We start from the raw sequence: 15,735 nt of genomic DNA, 5'->3' as shown, positions 1-15,735 counted from the left end.
GCGGAGCCGGCTATTTGAAGGGAGCGCGCTTACGGGAGAAGCTCTTCAGAAAGAAGAGTTGGGAATCAGTGCGAGCTTTCTGTCCTGCCGACCCCCTCCTTCTCTGTCGCAAGTCACGGAAGAAGGCTCCACAGTACCTGCGGCTCCCGGGCGAGGTGATGGCCAAGGTGTCGGTGCTGAATGTGGCTGTGCTGGAGAACCCGAGCCCTTTCCACAGCCCCTTCCGGTTCGAGATCAGCTTCGAATGCAGTGAGGCCCTGTCTGACGGTGAGGCTGGGCCTGTGCAGGGGACCCCGAACCCTCCTGACCTCGTTTGTGCCACTCCCAGTCTCCCTGGGAACCTCTCCCCTGGGCCAACTGAATCTCCCATTAGTAATACGCCTCCATGGCCCAACTCCGACCCCTCGGTGGATACGACTCTATACAGTCTGCATTGTCTCGTGGAGGCCTCGTCACCCCTCATCTTGCACCGCTTGTCCTTGCACGTTTTCCTTGTAGAGGTGTCAGCCTCCATTGGGTTCATGGAGACCCATCAGCCACGCCTTCTTCCCTATGGCTAGACCCCGGTTTTATGCCTTCCCCATAGGAAACCTATCTATCCTATGGGAACCCAACCTCCAGTACCGTCCCCTCATTTTCCGTGTGCATACCTTTTCCTGCAAACTAACCAGACCCTCCTCTTTTGTTACCTTGTCTGCCCATGACAAGTCCTCCTCCATCCCATGGCTCCCAGCAACACCCCAGACAACTCCAGATTTGTCCCCAGTAACTCCTGTTTGCCAACTGTAACGGCATGGTGTTGTCTATACCAGGGCTTCTTTCTTTAGGTTAGTCCCAAATCCTATGTATGAGCGTCCCCAGAGGAGAGATAGGGGCTTCTGACTCCAGTCTTTGTAGGTTTGGTCTCCCCAGCTCCTGGTCTGGGTGAATGTACTCAGGTGAGGGTGCCACAGCCAGGCAGCCCTCTTCCAGTTTCTGAGATTTCTACTGGCTTCCAGCTAACTCAGTGCAAGGAATCCCTCATCCCTTCTGATGGGCTGATCTCATCTGGGGAGTGGGTGGACTGGCCAAACAGGAATGGGATGGAACTTTCATCAGCTGGGAGGACACTGGCTTTTGTGGATCTTTCACAGAATGACTTAATTCATCTGTGGGACATAAAGGTGGACATGGCTCTCATCTCATAGATAAGAGGACAAGAGCCATCAAGAGCAAAAGACCTTTCAAATAAATCTGTGAACATGTAAAATGTGAGGTCACTTTGAGAGGTAAGTCCAGCTTTCAGGGGGAAGCACAACAGGAGAGCATTTCTCTACTGAGTGCTGAAAAGGATGTAGCAGCTGAGGAGGTAGAGCTCTGAGAGGCTAGGTTGTGGCAACCAGTGCCCCTTGGTGGCTGTTGAGTGGTGTTCAGGCAGGGCCAGCCACTCCTGTTCACTTGGATGTGTGTGCTTGGAGTGGGCCAGCGGCTTGGCCTCTCCCTAGTTTCTTACCCTTTTTAAGTTTAAACGAATCTGCTTATGACTCACTATAGAATAAGCTGGGTTAAACCCTTGCTGGAACAAGGCAGGGTGTAAATAAATAAATAAAAGGTAGAGTAACAATGTGGAATAAGAGTTATTTGGAAGCCAAGAGGAGATATAAGGAGCTGATAGATTAAAGGATTCACAGTTCCCAGATGCTGAGAGATCAGGTTTCAATCAGCCTGTCTGTGCTCCTTGCATTTAAAAATGGTTGCATGGTCATTGCCTAGTGATACTTCTATTCTTTATTTATAGAATCAGAACAAGGCTAGAGTTAGCCTGCTGGTCATGTTTTAATGGGAGCAGGGTGATTTTTTCCAAGTCAGCCAGATAGTAGAAGCATTATCATTGAAGTTTGTCTCAGAGTTCTGAGTCCAGATTGTTTTTAAATTTTATTTTTTAGTTTTAATTTGTCTGTGGGTGTGGGCCAGAGAAACTTCAAGTGGTTTTTCTCAATTGCTTTCCACCTTATTTTATTTATTTTTGTGTGTGTATGTTTTGCCTACATGTATTTATGCCACCACTTGAGTGCCTGATACCCACATAGTTCAAAAGAAGGAGTTGGGTGTCCTAGAACTGGAGTTACAGGCTTGTGAGTTTCCATGTAGGTGTTAGGAATCTTACCTGGCCTCTAGGAGAGCAGCCAATGCTCTTAACCCATGGGCTGTCTCTATCTTGTCCTGCCTATTTTAGAAAGTGTCTCTATAAAATCTGGAGCTCCAATATTGCTAGTTGGCCTGTCTAGTAAGCCAGGGATCCACCATTTTATCCTCCTAAGTAATGATGTTTTCTCCTTTTGTTTTTTGAAACAAGGTTTCTATATAGTTCTGGCTGGCCTAGAGCTTACTCTGTAGATCAGGCTGGCCTTGAAGTCAAAGATCTGTTTGTCTCTGCCTTCCCAGTGCTGGGATTAAAAAGGTGTGTACCACCACATGTGCGTTCCTTCTCTTTTAATTTTTGTGTCTATGTTGGAGGTGGCATACGCATGGGAGCCCCTGGAAGGCAGAGACATCTGATCCTCTTTAGCTGGTTTGAGACTCCTGACATGGGTGTTGGGAATCAAACCTGGGTCTTTAAGATCAATACTAGATTCTAATCTTGAACTATCTCTCCAGCACCCTGAATTCAAGTTCTTAGGTTTTCATGGGAAACACTATCTGCCGAGACCTCTAGCCAGCTCCCAGATTCCTTTGCTTTCCTTCAGTCCTAAAAAAGGAAGAAAACATTTACTTGTATATCTTTTTTATTTGCTCATGTGTACTTTGTCAGCATGCATGTACATGTACCACATGTGCACCCAGTGCCTGCAGAAGAAGGCATCAGATGATCTGAACTGGAATTAGAGACCATTGTGAACCACTATGTGGGTGCCGGGGATCAAAGCTGGGTCCTCTGTAAGATTATCAAGTGTTCTTAAATGCTGAGCCATCTCCCCAGCCCCTACTTGCAAGTTTTAATTTTAATATCTTTATTTTTTTGTGGGGGCAATAGGGGTCATGTGTGTGGTGTCTCTTGTTTTTGTTTTAGAAATCAAATCCAGGACTACACACATGCTGAACAGTTGCCCTGCCTGCCATTGAGCTGTATCACCAGCTCAACAGTCTATTTTAGGAGAACATATTAGGAATGACCATAGCATTTGTCACATCAGGACCCTTTGAAAAGATAAAAGAGGATGTTTTCCTCTAAGTAATGATGATTAGTTCTATTCCTTACACTCTGGCCTGGCGATGGCCTTCATCTTCCTGGCTTCCTTTCCATGAACAGTAGAGAAGTTGTTTTCTTGCATTTGGGCACTATCTGCTGAAACCTGACAAGCCTCCTCAGCCCTGGTCATCTGACCCGGTTTCTGAAAAGCTCTGAAACCCTTTGGTCACCTCTCTTCAGCATCTGGAAGTAGACAGTTCCAAGGTCTACATTTAGTGGTTTGGCCCAGCTTCCTTCTCTTTTTTTTTTTTTTTTTTTTTTTTTTGCTGGGGACCAACCCAGGGCCTTGCGCTTCCTAGGTAAGTGCTCTACCACTGAGCTAAATCCCCAGCCCCAGCTTCCCTTCTCTTAAGTGAAGAATTTCAAGAAGTACCAGTTGAAGAAGTCATAGAAGCCAGATATTGTGCATCAGTGTTAATCTGTGTGATGAACAAAAGACCAGGCAATAATATACAGAATTTTTTTAAGAGTTAAAGACAGGTCTTTATTTTAAACTCTGATCTACCAAATTAGCATTTCCCACCAACTCTAGGAGCAGAGATCTTCCCAGGCTTCAGTCTTTTGTTTAGGGGCTGCCTTTGTGGGGGCCTTGGCAGCCGCCATTGCAGTCTTTGACGCTTGCTTAGCCTTTTTTGCTTCCTTGGCAGCCCTTATAGCCTGCTCTGTGAGCTTTTCTGACTCCTGGTTTCTGAGTCCTCACCTCTTGGCCATTATATCAGCCAGAGATGCACCAGTGATGGCTCGCTGAGGTCTGACTGCACAGTGGGCTCTTTTCTTTTGAATGTCTTCCAACTGTCCTTTGCTGTGTTTTCTTCTGTAGAGGACAGTCCAGGTTATCTGCCGAGGATTCCTTTTGGAAAGCAATGCAGACTCACATTTGGCATTAAGAAACTGGAAAACTGGGGTTGGGGATTTAGCTCAGTGGTAGAGCGCTTGCCTAGCAAGTGCAAGGCCCTGGGTTTGGTCCCCAGCTCCGAAAAAAAAAGAAAAGAAAAAAAAAAAAGATCATGCAAAGAAACTGGAAAACTTTCCTGTCGGTCCTGGCATAGTGCCGCTGGTGTCCCGGGTAGATCTTGTACCTGCTAAAACTGCACGGCTCAACCTTCGTGGTGATAGAGACCCACAGAAGTTTTAAAAATGAAAACAGTGCTCAGCTACACGCCAGCCGTGTAAGCAGTTACAGGAGCTACATAGGGAAACCTGGTCTCAAAGAAGCAAGGAAGTGGGGTTGGGGATTTAGCTCAGTGGTAGAGCGCTTGCCTAGAACGCGAAAGCCCCTGGGTTCGGTCCCCAGCTCCAAAAAAAAGAACCAAAAAAAAAAAAAAAAAAAAAAAAGAAGCAAGGAAGTATGTCACATACCTGTGACCCCAGCACTCAAGGGGTTGGGGAGAGTGATGATAGGATTAGAAGAAGGTCAAGGCCAGCCTTAGCTTCACAGCAAGTTACAAGTCAGCCTGGGCTACCTGACACTGCCCCAGAAAAGAAAGAAAGAAAGAAAAAGAAGCAATGACGGGAAAGGAAAGTGGGCTGGAGAGATGGCTCAATGGTTAAGAGTGCTGACTGCTCTTCTAGAGGTCCTGAGTTCAATTCCTAGCAACCACATGGTAGCTCAAAACCATCTGTAATGGGATCCGATGCCCTCTTCTGGTGTGTTTGAGGACAGCTACAGTGTAGTTATATGAATAAAATAAATCTTTAAAAAAAAAAAAAAGAAGGAAAAAGAAAGCAAACAAATAAGGCCAGAGCATGGTGTACACACCTTTAATCCCAGCACTCAGAATGCAGAGGCAGGTGGATTGTCAAGACTATACAGACCTGTCTCAAGAAATAAAGGAGGGGAAAAGGACAGGAATGGGTTGAGGTGTGGATCATTAAGCATTTGTCTAGCATGTGTCAAGTTCTGGATTTTTTCCCAATCCTGTCTAAAACAAGCTCAAGTCATCTACAACAATTTTTATATATCTTTAGTAATATTTTTCAGCTTTGGTTTTATTTTCCCAAATCGAAAAAGGTGTGTCCTCTAACAGGGGCCAGTGTGAACTTAGAGCATGAAAACAAAACAGAATTGGGCTATGGAGATAACTCAGTGGATAAATGTCATAGAGAACAAGAATCCCCAAAAGCTCTTATGTGCTGACAATGTATTGTACTTAGGTTGTCCTCTTCATACACTCCATGGCTTAGGCACACCATATTACATAGGTGTATACACATCATACATATATTAAGAAAACAAGGGGCTGGGGATTTAGCTCAGTGGTAGAGCGCTTACCAAGGAAGCGCAAGGCCCTGGGTTCAGTCCCCAGCTCCAAAAAAAAAACAAAAAAAAAAAAAAAAAGAAAAAGAAAAGAAAACAAAAATCCCAATGGTTGAGAGGGAGAGGCAAGAGGATATTTGTGAGTTCAAGGTCAGCCTGTTTATACAGTGGGATCCTGTCTTTAAAAAAAAAAATGAAATGTCATCCTCTGTTTGGTCATTATGACTTTATACTGTATGAATGTTCTGATGGTCCATACCTCCTTTTGAAGAAATAGTTGCCACCATTGATCTCAGAGCTTTAAGTCCCTCAGGCACCAGTATCTACAGGTGTTCAAGGTCCTTATACAAACTGGTATAGTGTTTGCATAGAACCTGTGCATAGTCTTCCCTAGACTTTTATTAGTCTGACTTTTTCTTTTTTGGACAGGGTCTATGAACCCTATGTTGGTCTTGAACTTAATTTGTTACAAGAGTCTAGTCTTGAATTCAGGATTCTACATCTCCAGAGTGTTATGGTACAGGTGTGTACCATAACAACCAGCCCCTTCCTGTAGACTAATCATCTACAAGTGACTCTTTTTCATTTTGGGGGGAGGAGATGGGACAGACAGGTTGTATATGAGGGAGTTCTTGGACTGATGTCAGGAATCGTCTTCAGAATGCTCTTTGTGCTTTATCCATTGAGACAGGGTCTCCTAAACCCAAGGCTTGGTGGTCTGGCTAGGCTTACTAGCCAGTTCATTATAGCGGTCTCCTATGGCCACCTTCCAAGGCTAGGGTTATAGGTGAGCACTGTGCTCCTTTTACATGCTTATATAGAAAGCACTGTGATTACTGAGCCATCTTCCCAGCCCTCATGACTTATTCTACCTTAGTGTCAGTACTGTGAACATAGATGTTATACTATGCTGTTTAGAGAATACGTGACAAGCCTTTAATTCTAGCACTCAAGAGGCACAGCAGGTGGATCTCTGAAGTCTAGGCTAGCCAGGGCTACATGATGTGAGAATAAACAACAAAAACAGTTGTGCATATTCATGTTCAGTACAGACTTGGTTTTGTGTGTGGTGCTGGGATGGAACCCAGGAATCATGAATGCTAGATTGGTATTCTACCTCTGGGCTATGCCTCCAGCCCCAGGTTGTTTTTCTAATATTTTCTATCTGGTTGGTTGAGTTTATGGTTATATAACCTACAGGTGCTAAAAGCTGAGTATATTCTGAAGTGAAATCTTAATTTCTCTTTGTTCAAAATACTGCATTCCAGTGTGAGGAAATGGCTCAGGAAGGACCTGAGTTTGAATGTTCAACACTCAGGTACAAGCAGGGGATTGCAAAAGGTATAGATGAATGGATCCCAAGGGTGCACTGGCTACCAGTCTCGCCGACCAAATAAGCTCCGGATTCAGTGAGAGACACACATGGGTGCACTCTTGTAATTCCAATACTTGGAAGGCTTGCAGGTACGTTAAAGTCCTGGACTAGCCTACATTACAAAGGAAGACTGTATTAGTTGTCCCTGTGTTTTTACATATGTGTATGAATGTGCTAGTGCTTGCAGAGGTCAGAGGACAGCCTGCTGGAATCGGCTCTCCTTCCACCATATGTATTTTGGAGACTGAGCTAGGTCTTTATATTTTGTGCCTTAACCCTCAGAGCCATTTCTCAAACCCAACTCTGTCATTTTTTTTAAAGTTATATCTCACAAGCTGAGATTAAAGATATATCCAGTGCAATTCTGTCTTTTAAAGGAAGAAACTATGAGAAAAACTTCAAATTTAAAATTATTGCACCTTATTTCACCATCTATTTCTATAGATTTGATCAGCTCTGACTGTAGCCAGTCCGTATTTTATGTGGTCTTTTGTGAATTCTCTGGTCTGTTTCAGGCCCATGTCAAGATGGGGCTCACCATCTGCTGGCTTCTAGTGTACACTACAGTGTTTTAAAAGGTTTTGCCAAAGGTATTGACCTAGACTAAGCAATGTTGGGTGCCTTGGGGACACAGGGAATATTCTGTGTCAAACTCTTTTTTGCCTGGCATTCCCTCCAACACATTGATTAAGTGTACAAATATGTGACACCATGGGGCTTGGGGGAAGGGCCCTGAGGAAAGTAAAGCTTGACAGAGTCATCTCAGCAAGTGAGATCAAGCAAGAGTCACATACTTCTCTGTCCTTCCAGAATCACTGATTCTAGAGTGTCAGTTTTTATACAACTAGATCCATGGGTCTGGGAGCACGGCTCAGATGTACAGCACTTTTTTGGCATGTGCCCTAAGTTCCATCACCAGCCCTCCTCAGAAATAAACAGCTGGGGACAGCTAGAAAGAGAGCTCTACAGTTAGACCACTGATTACTCTCCCAAAGAACCCAGGTTTAGTTCCCAGCACCCACATAGTTGTTAACTACTTCTATCTTAATGGGGCAACGCATCTTTTTTTTTTTTTTTTGTAAGATTTATTTATTTCATGTATGTGAGTACACTGTAGCTGTCCTCAGACACACCAGAAGAGGGCATTGGATCCCATTACAGATGGTTGTGAGCCACCATGTGGATGCTGGGAATTGAACTCAGGACCTCTGGAAGAGCAGTCAGTGCTCTTAACCACTGAGCCGTCTCCAATGCACTTTTCATCCAGGGAGTTTGAAATTTCAATTTGGGTTATAAGTAAGTTCTTACCCCTCGTTGGTTTGCCAAATGTTGTGGTAAATATTATTTTGGGGATTTCTATCTGACTTAGATCTTAGACTTAGTTTTCAAATAAAAGACAAAATCCTTTACATTTATAATAAGCTTTAAACTGTTAGAGCTAGGCAGATATCAACCTTTTATGTTATTTTGTCTACTTCGCTGTTAATAACTGAGAACTTGCCATGTTCTGCCTGGGTCACTCCTACTCCAATAGGCAGGCAGCCCTCATGGTCATGCACTCGTGATCCACCTACCTCATGATAACTTCTTTCTTCTCTCACTGTGGTGCCTGCCTGATACCCCAGTCCCAGGACCTGAAGCCCCACCTACTTCTCTTCTGCTCTACATACTCTAGGCATCTTTACTAACCAGTCGGGGATATCTTGGGGAGCAAGGTTTACACAACAAAGGCTGGTATATCTGAAGGCTTGTCGTGGAGCAGCCAGATCTTGGATACAGGAGTTAGCATTTGAATACAAGCAGCACTAGACCAACTCACTACAGTACCTCTAGTTCCAGAGACCCAACACCATCTTCTGGCCGCTGAGCCCAGGCACCAAAGGGTGCAAAGACAGACATGCAGGCAAACACCCCATGCACATAAAATAAAAGGGGATGCACATAAGAAAATAAAGCTTAAAAAAATGAAATACCTAATAATTTCCCCAAAATGCTGAGGCTGGAGTTTGAACCTGGTGAACCGTGGGCATGGGGTCACCTAGAAAGATCTGGGTGAAAGTGTGAAGGAACAAGGGAGTAGATGTATAAAGGAGAGCTTTATGATCCAGGTGACAAACTCCACATATGATCTGTGTGCTTCCAGTGTGTTGGATGCCTGCACCACACTGGACCAAGAGCCAGGCAGCTTCCAAGAGTTCTCTGAAAATCTCAGCTTGTGCAACTTTTCCCAGCTGCTGGAGCTAGGGGTTGTGTAATTTCAAAGAGCCTAAAATAAGTTCTGGGTCTGATGCCAAGCTTCTCTGTACTAGCATGACCTTGCTCCTGGTAATACTTGGCCCCCCTACAAGAGGCTATGAGTACCAGGGCTCTCCTAAGATCAGAGGGAAGGGTCTCCAGGTACTTTTTCTTTCATCTCTTGTGGGTATACTCCAGGACCAAGCCCCCTTAGTGATGGAGTACAGAGTCAGGTTTGGAGGGATGCCTTATCACACACCATTTGCTGGCAGAGCCTCTGTCCCACAATGTGCACAAGTAGGCATGAGTCGGTGCCAGATGTGGACAAGTTTGGGACAAGTTGGTTCCCCCCGCAGCTTTGCCTTTCTCCTCCTGCCACCTGGCTGTCCTGCTGGATTGGAATCTGCCACCCTGCCCCAGTTATCGAGGGATCTGCTCTACTAGGGTGGCACCAACCCTTCTGTGAAAGAGGATGGCACTTCCTACCCAGAGACCAGGGCAGCCTAACTCCCTGCTGTTCCCTCACAAGCCTTGCCACAGGACTCTTGGATCAGTCTCTGCTCTATGCTTCCTCTCAGCTACTGAGAGGCCTAAGTTTCCCTGGAGGGCCAGAGTCAAGGTCACTTGGCAGAATTAGGCCCATAGGAAAAAAAATGTCTCCATTAAAGTGGATCTTCATTTTGCTCTAATTCAGGACTGTGGTGCCAAGGCCTATTGCCCAGCAGTTATAGGACCTTCTAGTATATTCAGATTCACCTGATGTTGACAAAAAGACCTTGCTCTCCAACTGTGTCAGTCCTCAACTCCCTTATCCCCCATGTTCTTGCAGACCTTGAGTGGAAGATCATTTATGTGGGCTCAGCTGAGAGCGAGGAGTTTGATCAGATCCTAGACTCAGTGCTGGTGGGCCCTGTTCCTGCAGGAAGGCATATGTTCGTCTTTCAGGTAAGTATGCTTTGCCTGAGCCCTTGATTTCCAGAAATGTTCCAGGCTGGAGACGGAGCCAGGGCCTGACATACTAGACGTGCACTCCACTATTGAGCCACACCCAAGCCTAGAGCCTTCCTTTTACCTGAAAGCACACTGATTTTGGTAGTCAGGTTTAAGTTCAAATCCTTAAACTGAGGCTGGTGACACAACTACTATAATCCCAGCTACTCAGGATGGTGAGGCAGGAGGACCACAAGTTCAAGGCCTGCCTGAACCACATGTCTTGGTTGACTGCCAGGAGCCGTCTGACTGAAGCTGTCCTTCAAAGGACTACCACCCTGAACTCATGCAGTCTTATCAGATGTCCTACCCCCCTCCCCAGAGGTAGCGACCTCTGGGTCACAACTCTTAGTGACCACTGGACCACTAATTTGTGATGTTCACAGAAGTTGTACAAAACCCATTAACATAGTTCATGAATGTTGAACTATTCCCCTCAAGGAAGAATAAGGACTAAGGACTAAGAGTTTTGACAACTTATTCATCAGCCAGAGCTGGGCACAGCAGTAACCCAGCACACACAATTTGGATCCATCCTGGGCTATGTAGTAAGACCCTGTGTCTCAAATACCTTACCAGTGTTGACTCCGGAACTCAGCCAGAAGCACTGACCCATATCTGAACAGAGCTTACCCAGCACAGATTCTCCCCATAAGTTTCTTTTACCCAGACAGCACTTTAGTACTGCATTTGGGGATCTTACTTCTTTATTTTGTTATTTGCTATATGATATAAATCTTTACTCATTGATTTTTTTAAGACCTCTCAATAAATCATTTGGCATCAGTGAGTTGAACATTTGTGTGCATAATGAAGAGTCAAGTACTCAGTTTCTACTCAAGGTCGTAGCTGAGTGTAGTGGTTCTTGTTTGTAATCTCAGTACATGGAAGGCCGTGGAAGAAAGATTGCTTCATGTTCAAGGCTAGCCTAGAGTACACAGCCAGATGCTGTAAAAAAAACAATTAGGGAAGTTGTGGAATACTTTTAATCTGAGCATTCAGGAGGCAGAAGCAGGCAGATCTCTGTGAGTTTGAGGCTAGCCATAGCTACATAGTGAGAGCCTGTCTTAATGAACAAATATAAGGATGTGTAATAAAGGCGGGCATGAATATAAAACTTAAATGTTTATATTCTTCCTTGGGATTGTTGGCAGTGTAGTAAAAAAAGGTTCCAGGGGGTTTCATGGTTGCTTAGCCAGGAGAGAGACAAATATTATAGTGACTGGAAATGTATAGCAAAACTGTTCACATCCTGACAAACAGGAACCCAAGCGCACCATAAGAAACCGAAAAGGGGGGTTGGGGATTTAGCTCAGCAGTAGAGCGCTTGTCTAGCAAGCGCAAGGCCCTGGGTTTGGTCCCCAGCTCCAAAAAAAAAAAAAAAAGAAAAGAAAGAAAGAAACCAAAAGGGTCCTTGTGCTCTGTGTTGAAAGCTGAAGCAAGGAGGTCAAGTAGCCACTAGTTTGGTCTATGTTGGAACCCAAGCAAAGGGATTTTCCTTGCTCTGTACATGTCTGTAAGCAATTATGAAAGTATTACACTTGTCGATTTTGAAGTTTCTAGATGTATTAAGTTGCCAGATTTGTAAACTCAGAACCAGTGAATACAAAGCTGGGCTGTGACTTCCGAGTAGTGCTTTGTCCAGGGCCACCATTCATCACCTCTTCCCATTGCCTTCCCTGTTCTAAGCTACCCACCCTCACACACTCCTACCTATCCAGCCCACTGAGCCCATGTTCACAGCCAAGGTCTACTTCCAGAGCATGTAGCTTGGCCATTGAACAGGGCCCCACTGGTGATGCTCAGCTGTGGTTTTGGTTAAGGATCTGTGTTTTCATATGTATTGGTTTCTTATTGCACCAACGTAGCTTTTCCATCCACACCTGTATCTGTGACTCTTTTCTGCTTCTGGGTTTAGGCTACTGTCCCTCTCCAGGCTGACTCCTGCCTGACCTCTCTTCTTTTGCAGCCAAACCTCCATATGCCACCAGTCTTTTTAGGCCTTACCTCTTGCTAAGCACTGCTCTTTCCCAAGCCCTTAATTGACCCAGCAGGCCACCTGACCAGCTTCATCTCATTGTCAGTCCCTTATACACCATATTCCACCCAAACACCTGTGTCTCCTAATCAAATTCCATGGTTTTGGATTTCTTATTGTTGTTATTACTAGAGACTAAGGATTGAAGACAGGACTCTGCATGCTGGGAAAACCGTGCTGCTAAGTCAAATTCATGATCTCTTCTTTATAGTCATCTGTATAATCAGTTTGTCTAGTCCCCCTTCCTTGGTGTCTTTGTGTTAATGACATTTGGGCATGATTGGCAGTGCTAAAGCGCAGGATATGTCTCCCTAGGCTGATGCCCCAAACCCATCCCTTATTCCTGAGACGGACGCCGTGGGTGTGACTGTGGTTCTCATCACCTGCACCTACCATGGACAAGAGTTCATCCGTGTAGGCTATTATGTCAACAATGAGTACCCAGACCCGGAGCTTCGGGAGAACCCACCCCCAAAGCCAGACTTCTCTCAGGTGAGGCCTGTCTCTGCACTTTGTGCTTTAGACAGGCCAGTTCCCTTACAGTTGAACGGGTATGGGAGCCAAGGTCAGTCAAGGTTAACAGGTCATGCGGTCTCTGCAGTGCTAAACTAGAACTAGGTACAGTAAGTCATTTCTTCTGAGGCATGACTAACAGTGCGGACTAGAGCTCGGTGCAGGGGAGCACACTGATCTCAGCACCCCAGCCCTAAGAAAGTTGAGCCAGGAGTATCATAAGTTAGAAGCCAGCCTCATCTACATAATGAGTTCCAGACCAACCTAGGCTACATAACAAGACCCTGTTTCTAGGTATGTGGGGGTTGGGGATCACCGGAGAGATGGCTTCAATTCCCAGCACCCATATGGTGGTACAAAACCAATTTTTACTTCAGTTTTAGGGAATTCATGCCCTCTTCTGGCCTCCAAAGGCACCAGGCACACATATGGGACGTAGACATATGCTACAGCCAAACACAAAGTTTTTCAAAAAAAAGCAAATAAGCCAGGCCTAGTAACCTCTAACCCCAGTACTTGGGAATTAAAGCACTTGTGGGGGATACAGGCAGATCTCATGCGTTCAAGACCACCTTTATCTACATAGTTCCGGGCTGGAGAGATGGCTCAGCTGTTAAAGGCTAGGCTCACAACCAAATATATATCTACATAGTTCCAGGCCAGCCAGGGCTACATAGTTGAGGCCCTCTCTCAAAACAAAACAACCTAAAACCAAATGAACAAAGATAAGCAAAACCAGAATAAGAAGGCCCTATTCCTACCCAGAGTGTACAAACATCTCTAGGTTCTACATCTGAGCAGCAGGGGCACTTGAGTCTACTCTCAGGCTCAAAGTAGAGGTCTGAGGAAATAATGTACACTTAGGTGATAGGGGCTGACATTCTTCTTCTTACAGTTACAGCGGAACATCTTGGCCTCTAACCCCCGGGTGACCCGATTCCATATCAACTGGGACAACAATCCTGACAGGCTGGAAACCATAGAAAACCAGGACCCCAATGTGGACTTTGGCCTTCCCCTCAGTTGCACTCCCGTCAAAAACCTGGGCCTCCCTAACTGCATCCCAGGCCTCCTCCCTGAGAACTCCATGGATTGCATCTGACAGGGGGGCAGATAGGGCTCAGTAGGACCATGGCAGTCTCCTTGCACACCTGGAGGAGACCTACAAGCCCAGACAGTCATGCTTGGTCATTCTCAAGGACTTGGGGACCACCAGCTGTCTCCAGACCTGTCAGCCCCAATCTCTTCCATCCAGGTCCAGAAGAATCATCTCACTTATGACCCACTGGCCCCTAAAAGCAGGTACTTGTGTTGCTCATTCTTGGTGTCATCTTTCCTTCTATTCTGTGGGACGCTCTCAACACCACCTGCCTTGAGGCTTGCTTGGGTAGTGCCTGGCTAGTATTGGCCAGAGGCTACTGCTCCTTCCAATTCTAGTTCTTGGGGGCTCAGGCAAAGAAGGAGTTCTGGTTAGAAGGCCAACTCAATACAAAGGCTGTCCTTTCAGAGTGTCTAGGACATTCGGTCTAACTAGTACTAGAAAGCTCCCCAAAGGTGAGCTCCCAAGGCCAATGAGGGGATGGCAGGTACTTTTGGTCATAGCCACCTTCTCATCTCCTGACTGAGCCTGGCTTTCTGAGAGGACTGCACTGGGTAGGAGGTATATTAGAGGTCCTGCTTGGAGTCCATGGGGTGGTCAGGGTTTGCTTTGACCACATGTGCATTCTCATGAGATACCCAAATGCTTTAGGATAAAGGAGGTATTTGGCAGGCTGACCCGAAAAACTCCCATTCCATCCACCCCTACCCTAAGCCCTCCGTCCCCTTGCTGCTACATGTATGCTATTGTGATTGCAGTGTGTATATTACAAAGTTTTATATTAAAAGTTTTGGTTGGCTTAAGAATAAAAGCACTTCATCTAGATTGTGCTGCCTTTTTTCTCTCCCCCTCTCCTGCCCATCCACCCACACACAGCAGGCCTGGGATTCACTATGTAGACCAGAGGTCCACCTGCCTCTGCCTCTGCAGTGCTAGGATTAAAAGTGTACACCATACCTGGAAAAGGGTTGTTTTAATGATGGTGGGTTTTTGGTTTTTGGTTTGTTTTTCTTTAACAAAAGAAGTTTGTCGTGATGGTGGTGGGTTTGTTTTTGTTGTTTTGTTTTTAGGGTTTTGTTTTTTGTTTTGTTTTGTTTTTGAGACAGGGTTTCTCCAGCTATCCTGGAACTTGATCTGAGACCAGGCTGGCCTCAAACTCAGAAATCTACCTGCCTCTGCCTCCCATGTGCTGAGATTAAGCGTGTGCCCTGCCTTGCCTGGATTAAAACTTTTTTAAAAATCTTGTGTTTGGGTATTTTGCCTGGCTGGCTGGCTGTGTACCACTTGAGTGCCTAGTATCTGCAGAGACCAGAAGGCTTTGGAGCTCCTAGAACTGGCTGTGACTCTCCATATGGGCGCTGGGAATTGAACCTATCCTCCAGAAAGCAGCAAGTGCTGTCATCTACTGCATGTAAATGTTTTTAAACTGTGCTGTTTCTTTTTTGTCCTGTGTATTAACTGCTTTGTCACTTCCGTGTCATGAGTAACTTCTTGTCCTTACAGTACCTGGACCTTCTCTCCCTTTGCTTGCTCCCCTAATTTCAGTCTCAGCTGATTGTACAGTTTGCACACACAACCTGAGGGTCAAAGCCTATTTTTCTTTGCTCATTTTTTTTTTTTTTGGTTTTGTTTTGTCCAAGCTTAAGTATGCCAGCTGTTCAATAGATGACCGCCAGTGATTTTTCTCACTCTGACCTTGACCCACAGGCATAGAGCAACATTGTGACCCAAGGACACTCAGCCACAATTTAGATAATTCCACTTAGCTGTGGCAAAACTCCCCAAATCAGAGATGGAGCATTTGTCTGTTCAGCCATCTCTCATAATCCAGAGGAACTGTACTCTCTGGCAGGGTACTTTCCCCCTAGGGGACTGCAGCTGACCTAGTAGCAGGAGTACATACAGTTGCTAGCTTAGAAGCTGGGTGTGCACTGTTGAGCAGTGTCTATGGGTATATTACCTCAGAGTCAACTCCCCTTTGGAGTCTGGGAGAGGTAGC

At 45.5% G+C, this 15,735-nt stretch overlaps 1 protein-coding gene across 1 annotated transcript; it reads left to right on the top strand.

The window, feature by feature from the left end:
* Asf1b (anti-silencing function 1B histone chaperone) lies at positions 1-14,561 on the top strand. The gene is made up of 4 exons (XM_032887510.1): positions 1-267; positions 9,926-10,041; positions 12,440-12,616; positions 13,533-14,561. The coding sequence occupies exons 1-4, from the start codon at positions 159-161 to the stop codon at positions 13,737-13,739; spliced, it is 609 nt and encodes a 202-aa protein (XP_032743401.1). The 5' UTR covers positions 1-158; the 3' UTR covers positions 13,740-14,561.
* Positions 14,562-15,735: the final 1,174 nt, after the last annotated feature.

Source organism: Rattus rattus, chromosome 17, assembly GCF_011064425.1.
Source record: "Rattus rattus isolate New Zealand chromosome 17, Rrattus_CSIRO_v1, whole genome shotgun sequence".
In the NCBI taxonomy this organism is placed as follows: domain Eukaryota; kingdom Metazoa; phylum Chordata; class Mammalia; order Rodentia; family Muridae; genus Rattus; species Rattus rattus.
Note: the sequence above shows the minus strand (reverse complement) of the source record. Positions and strands in the feature narration are given on the sequence as shown.

Excerpts from the sequence above, each read along its gene's own strand:
- Asf1b (XM_032887510.1), top strand. The coding sequence starts at position 159 with ATGGCCAAGGTGTCGGTGCTGAATGTGGCTGTGCTGGAGAACCCGAGC. Across the intron at positions 268-9,925 it reads CAGTGAGGCCCTGTCTGACG|ACCTTGAGTGGAAGATCATT; the intron begins GTGAGGCTGGGC and ends ATGTTCTTGCAG. Across the intron at positions 10,042-12,439 it reads GGCATATGTTCGTCTTTCAG|GCTGATGCCCCAAACCCATC; the intron begins GTAAGTATGCTT and ends ATGTCTCCCTAG.